Source organism: Phoxinus phoxinus (assembly GCF_949152265.1).
Source record: "Phoxinus phoxinus genome assembly, chromosome: 9".
NCBI lineage: Eukaryota > Metazoa > Chordata > Actinopteri > Cypriniformes > Leuciscidae > Phoxinus > Phoxinus phoxinus.
The window spans coordinates 8,287,110-8,302,553 of record NC_136884.1 but is presented as its reverse complement, the minus strand read 5'-3'; the positions used below and the strand labels follow the sequence as shown (position 1 = coordinate 8,302,553).

Below are 15,444 nucleotides of genomic sequence, written 5' to 3'. Positions count from 1 at the left end.
TGATTTTTGAAAATTAAGTTAAGATTTAAACCATCTGTGTATTGTTTTAGCTATATCCTTAATTTACAAAAAATAACACAATTTTAGAATATAGGCTAGGCCAGAATAAAGACAACTTTTTTAAACCCATCTTCAACTTTCACTAAGCGTAAGCGCAGTGCATAACTGCTAAATTACATACCATAATAGCAATCACATTTACCAAACACCACCTGACTTTAACTACAAACCGTCAGTGATACAATTCAAATAAAAATCCACAGAAAAATAATACTTTGATAATAAACTTTAATTTCAAGTTACATTGGATGGTTCTGAACCATAGAAAACAAGCACATTTCTGTATAAACATATGCATATCAACCAAGTTCGACAAGAACCGAATAACAATTGGGTGTTTGTGGTTTGACTACTGCCAGCTGAGCTTAATATGCAATACTCACTGAAGCAAAACAGATGTACAATTAATAGACAGTTAAACTGATGAACATTCAGCTTCATATTTGAATGCATTTAAGTCGGCATTTGGGAGTCCAGATTCACAACATTTCGGCACACTCAGTTCATAGGGACTTCCCATGGGATACCACAGCTAATCAGGTACAGTTTAATAACAGGTACAAAAAAAACTCAGTGGATAATTTAATAGAGGGGGACAAAAGGACATTACATATAAGGATAAATGTTACGAGTTGTCCGCGTGAACGTTGACGAGTGCATTTGTGAAATCCAGGAAGCTCACCGCCACCACCACCTCCCACCCATTCAGAATCAGTGCATGAGAAGAGAGATATTTCAAAAATATCAGAAGCATTAACAGCCACCAGTTAGTGAAGTCAAACACAGTTGCTGTATCCTCACAGTCAATGATAAACCTGTCGAACCCACGCCCGAGATAAACTCAGGCAACGTCCGTGAGCTATATCTTTCCAATTTCATATATAACTTAGTGTCTTTTCTTGCAATTTTTTAAATTACTTTTGTTTTTGCTCTTTATACGTATTCTAGTACATTAACCAGACATGAACAGACTCACAGAATGGAGAAGGCTTTCTAGAAAATATTTGAGCACAAGAGCTATTTTTTTGTCTTTTGACGTGTGTTTTATATTCATTTATTGTATTTGAAATGAATTCATTGTTTTTAATGGCCTGCTGAAAGGCACTGCCACAACACAGGGGAAAAAAGACGCTACTGCCCATCAGTCACACAAGACAGTCCTGTCTAGTTTCTAACAGGGATAGAAGTAGAGTAAATTGGGACGAGGGTTAGTAGGAGGGAGTTAGCGAAGGACGGAGGGAGCCCTGCTATAGGTACAGCTCATAGTAATCGTCCAGCTCTTCGTGGAACAAGTCCCACTCATCTTCGGAGTCGGTGACGTCATCGTCGGTTCCGGCAGCCAGAAGCATGAGGAGCATCTCGCTGAGCTCGAACGTCACCATCTCCTCGTCTTCGTTGTCGAAGGAGTCGCTGTTCTCCCGCTCGTCCAAAAGATCCCAGAGTGGCGTCCGTCTGGAGCTCTGCAATACAGATTTCAATAATGGCTCAATCGCATGCCAATGATCTCATTTGTTGATATCATTAAGTAAATTCGATATGCTTTCACGCAAGCCGAAACGGAATTTGCAATTTGGCATTAACATCGAGACAAAATGGCCCTTAGACTTCAGTAGGAGCTTTACCCGGTTTCTTCCATTGGAGCCGGTCTGTCTCCTCTGGGGTTGAGGCTCTTCCAGACGGCCATCAGGAAAAGCATGTTTGTAAAAGCAGTTGGCTCCAAACGGACAGGTCCCACGGCCTTCATCGAAATATCGGCAAGATTTACTCCTGGGTGCGAATATGGATAAAACTAATTAGCTAAACAAATAGATCACAAAACTGCCATTTTTACAACATTGCTTCGGCTTTAAAATGACACACCAGCCAAAAATTACAATTCTGTCATTTACTCACTTTAATGTTACCCTCAACATCTGTATGGACGACAAAAATGGCACTTTATTGCCATTTAACACCATTGAAGCCAAACACTAAATGTAAAATTTGATGAGTTTAGTGCAGCTTATATTTGAGAGCTACAGTGGAGAGGAATAATTTAAGTAAATAATGACTTAAATTTAGGTAAATTTAGCACACAAAGCCATTGTATGACTTCAGAAGAACTGGAATATAGATCACTAGTCATATGGGAAAATTTATGGTGAATATTTTGTCTTGTTTTTGTTTTTTCACAGTCCCAGCCATCTTTATCTACGGTACATTATATGACAAGAGTGGTCAAGATATTCTTCAAAAATTGAGTATATGACAGAATTTACATTTGGGTGGGGGTGAACTATTATTTAAAGCAGTAAACTTGTATCAGAAATGTAACATTCAGAAGCATGTACCCCATGCCATCCTTGTACTTCTGAATGAGTTGCTGCTTCTCATCCTTGTCCTCCACCCAGTATTCGCTTGGTATGACAAAGTTCGATGTGATTCGACACTCTGGGCAGGACCTGACGGAGAACATATTCATTTAACATAAATTTGATTATCACACTAGTACTGATCTTTAAAAGAAGAGGTGGACAATTACAATTAGCGATAATAGCCGTAAAATTACAAAAGATTTAAGATCACCTCCCTAGAATCCTATTCATCTTAATACACGTTTAATTATCTTAAGGACAATCTTACTTTATGATTTTGCTCTCGAACTGCTTGGCGCTCCTCCATTTCCTGATGCACTTGAGGCAGTAGCAGTGGCTGCAGTTGGAGAGGATGCCAAAGCGCCGTTCGCTGGGATTGGTTTTCTCGAACACCACCTCCATGCACACGCCACACATCATGTCCTTACTACGCTGGATGGCAAATGAGATTTCCATGTCCTTCTCGTGAGCCTCGATGCAGGCCTGCCGTTAACAGGAGGAGATTTTACTCTAAAATCTCAGAAAACAAAAAGAGGATGAAAACTGGATGTCAATCCGCTACTCACCTTGATGTGTTGCGAGCGCTGGGAAGTGTCTGAAGGGTGGAGCACCTGTAGGCCACACATGTCGCACACGTCGCCGTGGAGGTAGGCGCAGTTGAGGCCGTAGCGACATTCGCCAACGGCGGCGTACGGGCAAAGCTGTTTCTTCATTTCTTTGTTAGCTTGATCTTTCTCATATTCCTCTTCGATGAGAGGACCAGGCCCCTCACACAGCACTGGTTCAGCTGCAGGAGGAAAAAAAAAACGAACGTTTTTTAAGGTTTAGCAACCAAGTTAGATAGGAATAGGAAAACAACAACGTATAGCGGTGTGGGCTGAAGAAACCTTTCGTACACCTAAAGAGCAGTTTCGTATTGTGGTCTAGCACAGTAAAGCTGAAAGAAAAGCACCTGCTTGCCTGAATGTAAGAGTTTTGGCCGCCACCCAAAGACTAGGAAAGAAACAGCACTGTTCCTTCAGCTCTTTGCTGATGAAGTCAGCCTTTATGATGCATGTAAGTGGGTTTGGGCCAGCAAGAACAAGAGAGCGCACTGGTGGAGCACACCCTGAGATCGGGTCAGTCCAAGCTTAGCAAGGGGCTGAGTATTCATGCTGAATCATAAAACGGATAGTTCTGGTTGTATGAGCTGCATCATACAATGGCGATAAATGCACACCTGTGGCCACTGGCCTACAGTCAGGCTAAAGGGCTACATTACTGCATGGCAGTATCATTTGTATACTATTATAGGATTTATTTACACTTTGAATTGGCTTTTATGCGTACATTTTTAGTCATTTTGTTATGTGCTTTTGTCATTTTTAGTCATTTTGTATTTTAAATAGTTCTATTCAGCTTTAATTTATTTTTATTTCAGTTTTAGTCATTTTAGCACTTCAACATATTTTATTTCAGTTAATAGCCAAAGCAAAATTTAAACTTTTTTTCCCCCCAAAAGTTTGTCATCTAATATTTATGGTTTTAGCTCTCTTTTTTTTTTTTTCAATTGAAGAAACCGATTTTTAGTTTTAACGATTGATATGATGCAATCAGTGAAATTATTATTTATAAATGCAACTATTTAATAAACAATGGCATTTTTTATATCATGTTGCAGATCCTTTACCACAGTTTTTAGGATTTTACCATGGTTAAGTTGGCTTCACATGGCTTCCTTTGGCGTTCCTCCCAAGGTCATGGGTTCGATACCCAGTCAATGCACATGCTGATAAAATGTGTAGCTTGAATGTACTCGCTTTGGATAAAAGTGCTTGCCAGGCATGCAAGTGTAAATACCATGGTAAAAATCAATTGGTAACACTTTAAAATAGGGTTAAATTTGTTTATTTGTTAGTAACAGTTAATGCATTATGTATCATGAAATAAAAATAAAAAATACTTTTACGGTATTTGTTCATCTTGGTTAATGTTAATTTCGACACACTACATTTAACCTCCAAACAGTACAAATTAACATTAGTTCCTACTCCATTAACAAATAGGACTTATATCAACTAAAGTACATCTACAATTTGTCTAATTAATCTAGACTAATAAATACTGTACAATTGCTGTTCATTATTATTTCATAAAATGCGGATCTGAACCTGCTAAGTTTTATCAATCGATTATTGCATTATTTACAAAAACGTATTGACAAGCATCTACTTCAAGCCTAATCTGATTGTCAAAGAATCAGAGTAAAAGAATCCAGATACGCTTTGTCTAATTTATTTACCAAGAAACGAGATTCGGATCCTGTGGTTCATGCATACAGCAATGAAGAAGCTTGCCACAAAACAGTACCACAACAGTGATAGCATTATTATTACAAACCAAGGCATCCGTCAAGCAAACTAATATAAAAGCACTATTGTAAAACTCCTTTTATATTATACACTGAATGCTTTGCTTATCTACTGGCACCATGTTTTCACAGATTGTCTTGGCAGTGACAACTGAACATCTTTCCCTGCTACACTCACCCCTCCCACAGTAGGGCTGCCCTGGCACGAACTCGGCAGCATTGACCCAGTCCACTGCCCCCGAGCCTTGGGGCTTCTCCTGGGCGCCGCTCGTGCCACCTGGCCCATCAGAAACGGGATCAGGAGTGCCAGCAAGGGGAGCAGCGGTCAGCGGCACCGACGGCTTAGAACTAGGGACTTCGTCTTGCTTGGCAGGTTTGGTATGTTCATACCTGGGGCACAATGCAAATGTAATGACAATACAATAATGTGTAAACTGGTACTCTAGGTAAGCCATGCAGTGCAATGAAAATGCACCCCTTGACCCAAGTAGTGTATCTGAAGTAAGAGCATCTAGAATAATTTTTTTTGTGTGAAAAACTCGCTTTTTACAGTTTTACTAGTATTAATACCCAAGTGAGAATTAAACCTTAAATTAAAAATGTACTCAGATAAAGTATTTCAGACAGGCTTTAGCACATTATAATAATTAAGCAGCTAGTTTTTACTCTCTGTCTTAGGTGTTGGTGTGTTTCCCACGGGTGTTTTTTTTTTTCCCCTGAAGATGATATGGTCACAAACTTGACGTTTGTGTGGTTACCATGGTGAGTACATGTCTTGTTCACACTTATAATGGAGCAGTTAGCCACTTACAGAAATTATTCATTTAAAGATGTAACATTTGTGAGTGGGTTTGACAGTGTCAAAACAAAAGGCATGCTAATTAAAACACCATGGCTACAAATTTCAAAACTAAAAACAAAAAGTAAGGGAGAAAGAAAAAAAAGAAAAAGAAAAACTAGGTACAGTAGCTAGCCTTACTAATTGTTACCCATCCTTATTAGTGTACAAGTACAGGTGTTAATGTAGTGTTGTTTGCATCAAGTCATGTTTCAGACAATGTAATTGTTCTAGATAGATAGATAGATAGATAGATAGATAGATAGATAGATAGATAGATAGATAGATAGATAGATAGATAGAAATGACTATACCATTCATAACTAAAAAAAAAGAGAAAAAAACATTATTTTAAAAACAGTTTAATGTGATGGAATCAAAACATATTATTTACAATAGCTAACAAGCCTGATCATATTGTCATATCATATAGTTTAGCATCTGACCTTTATTTGTCTCATTATTCCCCGACAAAACACGCTTCAATGCTTTCCTTAAGCATCCAGAGACCCCTCCATCCTCAAACCTCTTGGGTCATTCAGCCCTATTCTAGCCCGGTTTGTGCGCGTGTGTCGGCCTATATATGTGGGGGTGGGGGTCGCATAAATAAACGACACAGCGGTGGAAGCACAAGTGGCTACTGCAGAATGGCAGCATGAACCGAATGAACCTGACGGCGGTAGCAACAGCAGCAGAAGGAGAGAGAGAGAGAGAGAGAGAGAGAGAGAGAGAGATGCATGTTAACACACTAGGGTTATGTAATTGCCATGCAGTGTGCATTGCGCTGCTCTATTTGGGCCCCAGATTGGTGGAGATGGTGGGGGGGAGGGCACATGGAAGGAGAAAGCCAGAGACAGAGATAGACACAAAGCAGCAAAGAGAATCCATCCATAATGAAGCATACATTGAGGCCCATTCTACGCACACTTAATGAAAGCTGGACACCCTCCCTCCCTCCCTCGGAATAAACACAGGAACAATAATGCGGTAAACCCCATATGGGGACAAAAGCATCACTGCGCCTCCCCAAGATAATCTCAACGCTGACAATACAACTCCGTCAGACATCAATCTAGACTCCAGACATCAGATATTTAAGCTCCAGACCCTGAAACCACAGGAAACAGTCCTCTCAAGGAGAGCTCTCGGTCAGATGTAATGCTGTCATAGAACAGCCTCGGCAAACAAAGACATTCCCATAGTGCCGAGCTGGGGGGAGCAGTTACTATGGGGATACACTTGACCGCAGACAGATATGAGACAAACATTGTCTGCACTGTCTGGCTCGCAGGCTAATTTTTACACTCCTTCGGGCGCCTTTGCACTGCATTGGCCAAAGGTGTTCTGTTTATATGCACTTGTTGCCATTTATATACCTTTAGATGGCAAGTGCACTCCAAAAGAAATGGCCTACAGACAGACCATTTGCATTTGTGTAGCTTTAATGTTGGTTTTTATACATCTATAGACAGCATAACTGCAACACAAACGCAAATGGTCCGTTTGTAGGCCATTTTTTACCTTTAGATATAAACGCCAACATTAATGCAACACAAATGCTTTAAATGCGAACACAACTTGACCTTTAAGAGCTACTTTTACACATCATCTCCTAAAGAGACAGTTCAGGCAAAAATGAAAATTCTCTCATTGCAAGGACAAAAGAAATGCTCTTCAAAACATCTCTTGTGATGAAAGAATATTAATTATGGGGGAACTGCCCCTTTAAGGAAGTGACAAACTCAACAACTTGTTTACTGAAAATTCGGCATCTCGGATGTCACGGACATGTAATGAAGCAACACAAAACACTTCTCAGAAGCCTTCCTTTCCTCTAATACATTTAAACGCACTCGTGTGTTACAGACCCTGAACACAGAAATACAGATTACATTACCTTTGAAGTTATGTAACATCTGCGCAGGTCTTGTCGTGAAAGTGAGCGGTTGTTTGTTCGGCACGTTTTGAGGATCTACTCAAATGCAATACTTTGCATCATTATGTCTCTTACCTGCAACGGTCCCCAAAAGCACAGGATCCCTTTTGAAAGAACTTGCAGATCATGGTTGGCTTGCAGCTACTGAGGTCGTGTAAATATCGACAGTTGTCGCCCTCTTTGCAAACGCCGTGCATGAAATACCTATAAATGAAGATGTTTTTTGAGACTGGTCAAAAAACTAGAGTCTCATACAGACTCCACTTTAGGCTTTAACACATCTGAACGCATGGAACAAAGGCTGATATACAACATAAAATAATCAATTTGTCATGCCAATAAGCAACGGAGCCTAAATAATATGACTAAGATGCACAGCCCACGTCATTTACTGAATAATAACAGCATGACCCAAATAACCCTTCGTATTTGCATGTTATATGACAACAGTGCTAATGTAAACACTACACATTACTCGTGTTTGAAATCTCTCTTGCATTTAATGCCATTAGATATGTGGGTTAAAAAAAAAAAGGTTATTTTGTACAGCCATGACTAGACTAGAATAAAGCCTGACTATTGAATTAATATACATAAATCATCAAGGCTGACACTGACACATTGGCTGCTGCCCAGACGGTTAAACTCAAGGATTGTAATGGCTTCCTTGAAAACTCTTTACTGTCAAACTGACTGTCATATGTGGTTGATGCAGTGCCGTGTTGTTTTTTCACAAACACGGATGTTGCATAGATAAACACACGCAGAGGAAGAAAGGACCGCAAATAGCAGCCGCTGTCGGACTGATCGCTGATCGGTGTGCTACAACAACAAACACACACTCATACAGTTCAGCACAAAGACAGCGGCGCTATCCGATGCCTCAACATCGACACACACACAGGCGTTTGCGTTTTATATTTGTGACCGTTAAATGTTGCAATAACCGCGTTCCCACCTCGGCGGATCTCCACTAACCTGCAGGGTACGTGCTTCGTCCAGCCTACGATAACTGCTGGAGCCGCTGTTGACGCTGCCGCTGCCTCCGCCATTGCTGTTTATGTTGAAGCCCCAGCACCCGGATCTTCCGGAGAGCGGCCGCTCTGCGCTCGGACATTTTCGGAAAACCGAAGGCGCCTTATGTGATCGAGTGTTTTCGGAATACAAAAGCCGCATCTCAATCGGGTGTTTTCGGTAAAACGAAGACATGGCACGAGTCAGGTGCTTTTCTAAAAACATTCCAACTCGTGGTGGCTGTAACTAATAAATGTAGAATAACCCATCCACCCCACATGTATGTGTGTGTGTGTGTGTGTGTGTGTGTGTGTGTGTGTGTGTGTGTGTGTGTGTGTGTGTGTGTGTGTGTGTGTGTGTGTGTGTGTGTGTGTGTGTGTGTGTGTGTGTGTGTGTGTGTGTGTGTGTGTGTGTGTGTGTGTGTGTGTGTGTCAACCTAACAACATTTATGCCTGTTGTCTTGGCTCTCTCGACATGCTTGTACTTGCTGTATTTTCCAGAATAGCTCTATACATGGCAACTATTTTCATTTTCTAATTCAAGAGAACAATTTTAGTTCGTTTTTAATGTAAACAAATTGTTGGTACATTTGGAGTGATTTTTTGGAATAAAATATTTATCTCAACATGTAGGACGATCATCATTCGGTCTGCGTTCTTAAAAATTAAAAAAGTGTAGGCCTAATCTCCAAGCTAATAAGTCAGATTTCACTATAAAGTGATATCATCTATTGCTTAGGTAACCGATTGATTTTTCAATGGTTTTGAAAAGCAGGCAGAATTAGACATTACTTTCCCTTTTTTTAAGTCAATCAACCAGTCACCACTCCCGCTTAAAACTTTATAGAGAGTTTAAAGGCCACAACCCAGTGCCTAGTTACCAAATATTAGGCCTACACACCTCAAACAAAGCTAAGAGGAAGAAAGGAGAAATGGCAGACAGATAATGTAATGGGAATTCTTGCTGGGAATTCTTGAAAATAATCATTTTTTCCCCCCTAAGCAAATAGAGAAAATACAGTCATTTGTTTGGAATTTCGTCTTTTATTAGAAGCCCTCTTATTCCTTATTGAACATACTGTGTATATTGACCGTCACTAAGGGGAACCGTGGACATAACCTATTCTTTGTAATATCTGCTCAGTTATTGTGTCTTCGCTCATGGTAACTAATAACCATGTGCTGTTTTGTTTTTAGAACACATATGTAGTCATCTAAAGTACTTCCAAAAACAAATGAAACATGACGAGACTGAGGTGATGGTTATGCTTTATAAGCAGCTGCTTGAGAAGGTCTCTTGAGAAGTCAATCATGAATCACAGCTGGATTCTTGTACTTTTTCTGTTGCAGGCGTCTACCTGCCTGCCAGGAATGAAATTTAGAAAAGCTAAAAGAGTTTGGGGTGCTGATGACAACGGAGAAAGACATGTGCCGCACGGCTCGCGCTCAGATAACGGCAATGAATTTGAGAGTAGCGGAGGATTCTCTGATTATTTTGGAGGTTTCAGCTCAGGGATTATTGGTGTTCGTCAAAATGACTATGGTCAGTTCAACTCAGATACGGTAAGACAACTTACCATGTGTGTCAATCTTTTTGGTATAATTAATGCTCAAAATCTTAGAATACACAGAAACACTTAGAAACCAGAAAAACAGCGAGCTTCAGTAATATTAGCAAAATAGCACAGTGCTCATGAAAAATCCATATTCATATTTAATCTGCAGTCTGGTTGCAGTGCCATTGAGACAAAGACTTGCAGTAACCTGCTGGACTGTGCGGGATGTCTGGGATTGTATTCCTGCAACGTCGCCCTTGGAAAGTGCCAGTTGAAAGGACTGTCACGGAAATCAGGTGGGCCAAAACCTTACAAGAACTACTTTGTGCTTCAGAAAATAAAACATGAATGTGTTGAATTATACTGAAATTAAATTATTCTTAAAATAATAGCATATACAGGTGAAATTCAAAAAATTAGAATATCATATATCATAATGTCAATATTCATTTATTTCAGTAATTCAACTTAAAAGGTGAAACTAATATATTATATAGACTCATTACATGCAAAGTAAGATATTTCAAGCCTTTATTTGTTATAATTTTAATGATTATGGCTTACGAAAACCCCAAATTCAAAATTAGAATATCTGTAAGCCATAATCATCAAAATTATAACAAATAAAGGCTTGAAATATCTCACTTTGCATGTGAGTCTATATAATATATTAGTTTCACCTTTTAAGTTGAATTACTGAAATAAATGAACTTTTGCACGATATTAAAATTTTTAGAGTTTCACCTATCAATTTTAAATTTGAAGATACTCAATATAAATAAACAATGGTTTATTTATATACAGGTGCATTATAGTTGTACAGCGAAACTATACTACTGCATAATATTAATATATAACTGTTCAGATTTTATTTATCGTTGCAGGCGGATTCTACCAAAGTCTAAAAGATGCCTGATAACTGAGTGTAATTTATTTTGGAGATATGTGATAAATTATGCAACTTCTTTTTTGTTATTTAGTCCATTTATAAAAAATGGACTAAATCCTCAGTGGTGAGGAAAGTCCCTCCATCCTTCCCTTTTACACTCTTGTCACCGCAACAAAAGGCTGGTTATTTTTGTCTCCTGGAATCATCATTGTGACTGTTGTTAAATATTTATAAAATCTCATTACTAATACCTGACATTCATATTATATGTTTTAAATATTTTTTTCTGGATTGCTCTGGTGTGCATTGTGCATTAACATTTTCAATAAAATTGGTCAACCAGTATATATGTATACACACAGTATATGAAAAAGATACGATAGAATAGAAATTAGAGAGGACTGACTGAAAGTGTTGCAACTACAGCTTTAAAGTTGAAAACGGGTTTCAAAGTGCGAGTTCTTGCAAACGATACCAATATTGTCTTTGGTTAAACCACAAAAAACGTGAATTTGTGAAAAAGGTGACGTCATGAGTTCTTGTTTAATAAAATTAAATGCTGCATTTAGATCCATCTCTTTACTGTAGCCTACTGTTTGAGTTTCACTCTATCGTGAAACGGTAATAAGCACAACACCGTGCAGTTCGTGTCGTGCATTAGCTCTACCTTTTTTACTTCCAGTACTTCCAGTAGCTTAGTTAAACACGCAACAGTACTGTCATTAAATATACAATTTTCCTTCATTTTTGCAAGCATATTATGATAATTGCAGTCTTTTACCCAAATAAGGTTTTTCCTCTGGGCATTTAGGGAAGTTCAGTGTTGTGCATTTAGAGAAGTTCGAGTACTGAGGAAAATGCCATTGTGTTTTGTTTTTATGTGGTGAGTACCATGTGCAAGAGTGTCTTTATAAAGCCACATAATAATGCGCACAGCGGAGAACAAGCTGTAAATGGACAGGAGGAAAATCATAAAATTCTATATTGACTAATTTTCACGTTTCATATCAAAGGTAAATGACCATTTATTCTTTTTTTTTTTTGACAAAGCATATGTTTAATAGTCATTTAACATTTTAGGGGTGTTATATGTAAAAAAAATAAGTAAATTTCGAAAACAAGGAAATTGTAAAATCTTTTATTATATTGCATTTTATTTTTATTATGTACATTTTTAAAATATTTTATATATAATTACATTTTATTATATAATATCATTGTGTGTGTGTGTGTGTGTGTGTGTGTGTGTGTGTGTGTGTGTGTGTGTGTGTGTGTGTGTGTGTGTGTGTGTTCATTCAGTTACATATCTAGCAAAATAAATATATGCAAATTTCTTTAATCCATGAATATTATTTAAAATTTAACACAATTTTTTTTTTTTTCACAGGATGTCTTCCGTCTGGCCTGTTGTTATCTCATATCTCTTAGTTCTTCCGTTTAAAGCACATGGTGAACATTTCGGATATTGTTCCACTGAACACACAAAAGATCTTTCCAATAATAATCTAAAAAGGATACCATCACATTTATCGAACAACATAGAGTACTTAGATGTGTCGCACAACAACATCTCCAGCATTGTTCATGGTGACCTGTCTGGTTTAACCCATCTCTGCTTTCTGAAAATAACACACTGTGGACTTCAACACATCTCCCCTGATGCCTTCCACAGCAACTCTGAAATCAAGGTTCTGAACATCTCCTACAACCATCTGACCATCATTCCAGATTTGCATTTGCCCCAGCTAAGGATCCTAGACCTTTCCAGAAATCCATATCCCAACTATGGGCTTCCACACTCATTTGGCAACTTAAATTACCTTTCCATCCTTGCGATTGGTAGTCCAGACGCTACTTCTGTTAAAGTGGAAGACTTTGTTCCTCTTCGAAACATCCATTTGAAAAAAATCATATTTGGAGATGGAACGGAATTGCAAAACTATGAAAAGGGTGTTTTTTCGCAACTCAAATCAGTACAGGAAGTCATTCTGAAAGTGACTTTCTGTCAACGTTTTGACATTTTCAAAGACATGATTATAGATTTTGACCAAACCCAAACTAAAAAAATTCAGCTCATTCAGTTATTTCCGGACCAGTGTAGCATAACGACTGACCCATTTGATGCTTTTAAAGATTTGCGTGTCCTCAGTAACTTAAGCATTGTAGACACCTGGATAAACAGCTCTGTGATGGTCAAACTGTTCAAAAATGTTTGGAAATCATCTTTTGAGGAAATTGCGTTTTTAAACATCACATACAATGAGGACACTCCTGATGGCTTCCAGCTACCGATGCAGAATCACACCATGAATCTACGAGCGTTCATTCTCGATGGTGTGCATCACCATCAGTACCGCTACCCCACTATTAACACGAGCGTGGAACTGATCAACCAACTAACCTACCTGAAATTCTCTGGTACTGGAATGAATATTCTACCATGTAATCTGATTTCAGCCATAAAGTCACTACAAGTCTTGGACCTGTCAAACAACCTCTTGGATGACAGCGGCTTCTGGTGGAGTGGCTGTTCATCACACAAAGTGTTTCCAGCCTTGAGGAAACTCTCGCTAAGCCATAACCGTTTCAACGACCTCGCCGAGATTGCCAATAACGTCAATGACATGAAGTTCTTAGAGTCTCTTGACTTGAGTTTCAACTCTATTTCCATAGGCAAGCCGTGTTTTTGGCCGTCCCACCTGACTGAACTGAGTCTCAGCCACAACAATCTAGGAAATGATGTGTTTCGCTTCTTATCACCACACTTCCAGAAGATAGACCTCTCGAAAACAGGCTTAAGTGTCATTCCTTTAAATAGTATGTCATTGCTTCCCAGTCTAACATACCTCTATTTGAGCTTTAACAGCATACAGGTCATCCCGGAAGATATTCGGGCTCCTGCGTTAGTAAGCCTGCACATTGACCAGAACGCAATTACTTTTATTAGCCAGAAAACAATGGAAGGTCTTCCCAAGCTGAAGACTTTAAAAGCCGGCAACAATCCATTTAGCTGTGATTGCGATTCCTTTTGGTTCATGACGGACTTGAATAAGTCACTTCTCCTAGATTGGCCGCAGGATTACGCTTGCAGCACCCCGCCATCGTTTTCCGGAAGGCGTTTGGGGACGTATGAGTACGGGTGGCTGTCCTGTCAACCGGGCTTGCAGGCTGCTGTGGTTCTGCCGGTGTTATTTGTGGTAGGAGCTGCTCTGGCTGTCACTGTTCATGCTTGTGATGGTGTTTGGTACACCAAAATGCTTTGGGTGTGGATACGAATGAAGAGGAGAGGCTCCAAGAGGGCTAATCGGTTGCTCAATGCCACCTTCCGCTACCATGCCTTCATTTCCTACAGCCAACATGACTCAGTCTGGGTGGGCTCTGAGCTGGTTCCTGAATTAGAAAGGTCAGGCCTGTCTCTTTGCGTCCATGAGAGAGATTTTGAACCTGGGAAGTGGATTGTGGACAATATAATCCAGTGTGTGGAGGACAGCTACAAGAGCCTCTTCATACTGTCCAAAAACTTTGTGCAAAGCGAATGGTGCAACTATGAACTGTTCTTCGCCCAGCACAGGGCCATCAGTGTGAATAATGACTCGCTGGTCTTCGTTCTTTTGGAGCCCATACCGACAGACTCTCTGCCCAAGAAGTTTCTAAAGTTAAGAACGCTGCTAAGGCAGAAAACATACTTGGAGTGGCCCGTAGATGAACGCAAGCAGCGAGTATTTTGGTGTAATCTTAGAGCTATTCTGCAGACCGTGCACCAGAGTAAGATTTTAAAGGATGTGGCCACAGCCATTGCTGACACATGTCCTCTGCTGCCTGTTAAAGAATGAATATCTGTTTGTCTGAATAAATGTGTGATTTTTAAAAAGATCCATCGTTTGGATATTTTCATTTCTTTTTAAACTATTAATGTGTTCTCTGTTTAGACTTGGATAGCCACCCCAGAAAATGTGTATGCATGAATGCATGAAATGTATTCTTCTAAAAGTCTTGGCCTGTGTCTCCATCTACTGTTGAACTTCAGAAATGGTACAGACTTGTATTTTTAAGGACAATTATTTGCAAGTTTTCAATACTAATCCTTTAAATGTGGACTGAACTAAACATTTCACCAGTAATTATATGTGTAAATATATATATATATATATATATATATATATATATATATATATATATATATATATATATATATATATATATATATATATATAGTTATTATTTGTATAATTATTTGGGGGTTTTGAATAGTTTTATGTATAGTCAGTGTATGCACATATAACTGACTATTTTGAAGCAACAATTCATGAAAACCTCAAAAGTGTACAATGCTTTTTATTTGCAAACACATATTAATAAACAAATACAAATGTGTTCAATTAAAACACATGTGACAACTTGCTCCAATAAAGCAGCAGTTAAACAGTAAAACAATATTGAAACATCAA

At 38.9% G+C, this 15,444-nt stretch overlaps 2 protein-coding genes across 5 annotated transcripts; one reads left to right on the top strand and one right to left on the bottom strand.

Moving 5' to 3' along the window:
* Positions 1 to 271: 271 nt before the first annotated feature.
* mkrn1 (makorin, ring finger protein, 1) lies at positions 272 to 8,968 on the bottom strand. 2 transcript variants are annotated; one of them, XM_079622659.1, is made up of 8 exons: positions 8,517 to 8,968; positions 7,614 to 7,742; positions 4,943 to 5,154; positions 2,981 to 3,201; positions 2,683 to 2,897; positions 2,391 to 2,501; positions 1,683 to 1,827; positions 272 to 1,520 (listed from the first exon to the last, which is right to left on the bottom strand). In XM_079622659.1, the coding sequence occupies exons 1-8, from the start codon at positions 8,588 to 8,590 to the stop codon at positions 1,308 to 1,310; spliced, it is 1,320 nt and encodes a 439-aa protein (XP_079478785.1). In that variant the 5' UTR covers positions 8,591 to 8,968; the 3' UTR covers positions 272 to 1,307. The 2 variants fall into 2 exon arrangements, with proteins under 2 accessions (XP_079478785.1, XP_079478786.1); XM_079622660.1 differs by lacking the exon at positions 7,614 to 7,742 and having other exon boundaries at positions 8,517 to 8,654.
* A 1,008-nt stretch (positions 8,969 to 9,976) lies between these two features.
* On the top strand, positions 9,977 to 14,943 carry LOC307003835 (toll-like receptor 1). Of its 3 annotated transcripts, XM_079622654.1 has the most exons (4): positions 9,977 to 10,114; positions 10,288 to 10,403; positions 10,992 to 11,032; positions 12,384 to 14,943. In XM_079622654.1, exon 4 carries the CDS (start codon positions 12,385 to 12,387, stop codon positions 14,827 to 14,829), a length of 2,445 nt encoding a protein of 814 aa, XP_079478780.1. In that variant the 5' UTR covers positions 9,977 to 10,114; positions 10,288 to 10,403; positions 10,992 to 11,032; position 12,384; the 3' UTR covers positions 14,830 to 14,943. The 3 variants fall into 3 exon arrangements, with proteins under 3 accessions (XP_079478780.1, XP_079478781.1, XP_079478782.1); XM_079622655.1 differs by lacking the exon at positions 9,977 to 10,114 and having other exon boundaries at positions 10,276 to 10,403; XM_079622656.1 differs by lacking the exons at positions 9,977 to 10,114; positions 10,288 to 10,403; positions 10,992 to 11,032 and adding an exon at positions 11,856 to 12,009.
* Positions 14,944 to 15,444: the final 501 nt, after the last annotated feature.

Excerpts from the sequence above, each read along its gene's own strand:
- mkrn1 (XM_079622659.1), bottom strand. The coding sequence starts at position 8,590 with ATGGCGGAGGCAGCGGCAGCGTCAACAGCGGCTCCAGCAGTTATCGTA. Across the intron at positions 7,743-8,516 it reads ACGAAGCACGTACCCTGCAG|GTATTTCATGCACGGCGTTT; the intron begins GTTAGTGGAGAT and ends CTTCATTTATAG. Across the intron at positions 1,521-1,682 it reads GCTCCAATGGAAGAAACCGG|AGCTCCAGACGGACGCCACT; the intron begins GTAAAGCTCCTA and ends TCTGTATTGCAG.
- LOC307003835 (XM_079622654.1), top strand. The coding sequence starts at position 12,385 with ATGTCTTCCGTCTGGCCTGTTGTTATCTCATATCTCTTAGTTCTTCCG.